This window comes from Penaeus vannamei, chromosome 11 (genome assembly GCF_042767895.1).
Source record: "Penaeus vannamei isolate JL-2024 chromosome 11, ASM4276789v1, whole genome shotgun sequence".
Lineage (NCBI taxonomy): Eukaryota > Metazoa > Arthropoda > Malacostraca > Decapoda > Penaeidae > Penaeus > Penaeus vannamei.
The window spans coordinates 20,594,481-20,596,980 of record NC_091559.1 but is presented as its reverse complement, the minus strand read 5'-3'; the positions used below and the strand labels follow the sequence as shown (position 1 = coordinate 20,596,980).

The 2,500-nt window shown below is 39.2% G+C and overlaps 1 protein-coding gene across 7 annotated transcripts in view; it reads left to right on the top strand.

Moving 5' to 3' along the window:
* The window catches only part of LOC113802182 (LINE-1 retrotransposable element ORF2 protein), a 43,098-nt gene that overhangs the window by 29,060 nt on the left and 11,538 nt on the right, over positions 1 to 2,500 (top strand). The window contains exon 1 of one of the 7 annotated variants that reach the window (XM_070127103.1): positions 1,189 to 1,350. The exons of 5 other annotated variants lie outside the window; for them this stretch is intronic. In XM_070127103.1, coding sequence (XP_069983204.1) covers positions 1,207 to 1,350 — 144 coding nt within the window. In that variant the 5' untranslated portion in view covers positions 1,189 to 1,206. Of the gene's footprint in view, positions 1 to 1,188; positions 1,351 to 2,500 lie in introns of those variants that run through there. One more of the 7 variants, XM_070127101.1, reaches the window with a different exon arrangement.

Genomic DNA, 2,500 nt, shown 5'->3' with positions numbered 1-2,500 from the left:
CTGCCGTAGTACAAGGCCGTGGTCCTCCTGTCTTCTGCAGCTTCCAAGTAGGTGGCACTGGGATCTGCAGATGTACACAAACCGCCCGCGCCGTTCGTCTCCTCCCTTTCACTTGGCCGTTCCCGTTTACTTGCTGACGACAATAGGTACCTTTTACTTGGGACATTGCGTTGCACCAAGCAGTTCAGCCAGGTTTTATTCTTATTCTTGTCGGTTTTAGTATTGCGTTAGTGTTATTAAGGGATAACCAACGTTAACGTTTAAATTGATAATTTAGGTAACTTAGAGGGAAGCGGTTTGTAGATAAAAGCGTGCCATCGATATCTTCATCTTATGAAGACAGTAGAAAACCGAATAAGGTGTATGTTGGTAAAACCAGATAACTACATGACCCAAAATGCTCTTAGCCTTGGCATAATGGCGGTAGTATATGTATATTTTCGCGTTCGTATATGTTTCTCTTCACTTTCGCCAAGTGAGGCGGGAGGAATGCAAACATCGCGATAAAGGCAATAGCAATAACTATTACTGCTGCTGTTGTTATTAGTGAGACCATCGGCACCAATAGTAAGATTCATTTAAGTCTTTTTGCAATTTACCTCCATGAGACGAAATCGAGAAAAAAGTTGGTTATATTGCGACTTTATATTTTGTACGTATTTCTCTTCAGCACCATTAACTTAAATCACTTTTCGTGTGCTATTTTCACGGTAAAATGCTACGGGTGATATTGATAATAGATATAGTACATACATAAATACATACATACATACTTACATGCATATAATTATACATATATATATATATATATATATATATATATATATATATATATATATATATATATATATATATATATATATGTATATATAAATATTTATACACATACATTATCTGCGTGTGTTTATGCATGAATGTATTTATACATATATGAATGTGTTTATACATATATATATGTGTGTGTGTGTGTTTGTGCGTGCATGTATACACATATGTACACATTTTCATAAGCATTTAGATACGAGCGTTTGGTCATGCCTCTGGGCATTTACAGGGGAATATTTTACCTCTGCAAAACCCCATGGCAAAACAAGTACAGCCCAAGCGTGTTGTGGTAGGACGTGAGTCGTAGTTTATTGTCAAGACAATGGTAGGATATGACGCTCGACTTACATTGTAGTTCATCATTGGTGGTGACGCGTTGGTATGGTGAGCAAGTGTGGTGAAGGCGGAGAATCCAAGGTCGACCAAGAGCTTGGTCCGACCTGCGATGCTGTTTCGACTCGCATTACAGGTCTAGGGTTGGACTCAGAGATCGCAGACGGGAGCATGAGGAACGCACGAGAGACAGTTAAGTTGAATGAAAGGCAGAGAGCGGGGATAGCAAATTATCAAAGGACACCGAGAAAAGGGAATCAGGTCAGAATTGTTTCTGGTGACGTGCAAGAAACCTTGTGCAACCGGGCGAGTCGGTTTCAGGCTGCAGGAAGTCTTATAATCATTAATTTGGTCTTTTTTTTTTTTTTTTTTTTTTTTTTTACATTTATACAAATGAGGTATTTGGACGATTATGTTAACAATAACTGTGAAAAAAATAAAGTGCAATAAAACCCAATATGACCGCGATGAAGATAACATTGAGAATAGTAATTAGGAGTAAGGATATTTATAATGATAATGGCAATTTGTAATGTTTATCCTATAACTATAACAGTAACAACCTTAAATATTTTTGAAACGAGAGTATCGAAATGCTTATAACCACTACATGAACATTTTTAATTAATGGGAAAGAGCTTGAAACAGCACCAAGCTTCAACCAGCTCTCTTCTCCACGAAGGGTACGAAGAGAAACGAGTTAAACGCAAACAAGAAAGAACTGTTTGTGGAGGAATAATTTTAAAACAGGTTTGTAGAGGAAGGTGAAATCTGGCGAAATCGCTTGCATTTTGCAGCCGAAGGAAGAAGAAACCCGTGCGTGATTAATTCATCAAGGCTTATCCATGCCCCATTCAATAAGCTTCAAAGGGCAAAGGCTTCTTGTACGGGCGCTTGGCTGATCAAACCGGTGGAATCGAACCTATATCCGGAGGCAGAAACGCCAATCGGGTGTGAATACGTGTCAGGAAGTATGTCACAAAATCATTACAGTTTTGTTCCAGGTTATGTGGCTGTGGCGCCTCTGACCTGGTATTAAGGAAGAATCTATTTGCTGTACGATATAGAGGCCTATACCTTGGTATGAAGAAATCTGAAATGGTAGCTGTGGTGACTGTAGAGATTTTACATTTAATGTTCAATCGGTTTTTGTGTAACGCAAAAGAAAACAGTTTAGCTTTGCTCACCAACTTGTTCGCATCAGTCACTAGCTTGGGCAACACGCGCGTCCTGCGAACCCCTTAACCTCAAAAGGGCAGCTGCGCATGCTAGTTATTAGGCCATAGTGATGACGCTATTAAGAGTAATTCGCTCGTGTGAATTTGCGGAAGTTCGATGTAAC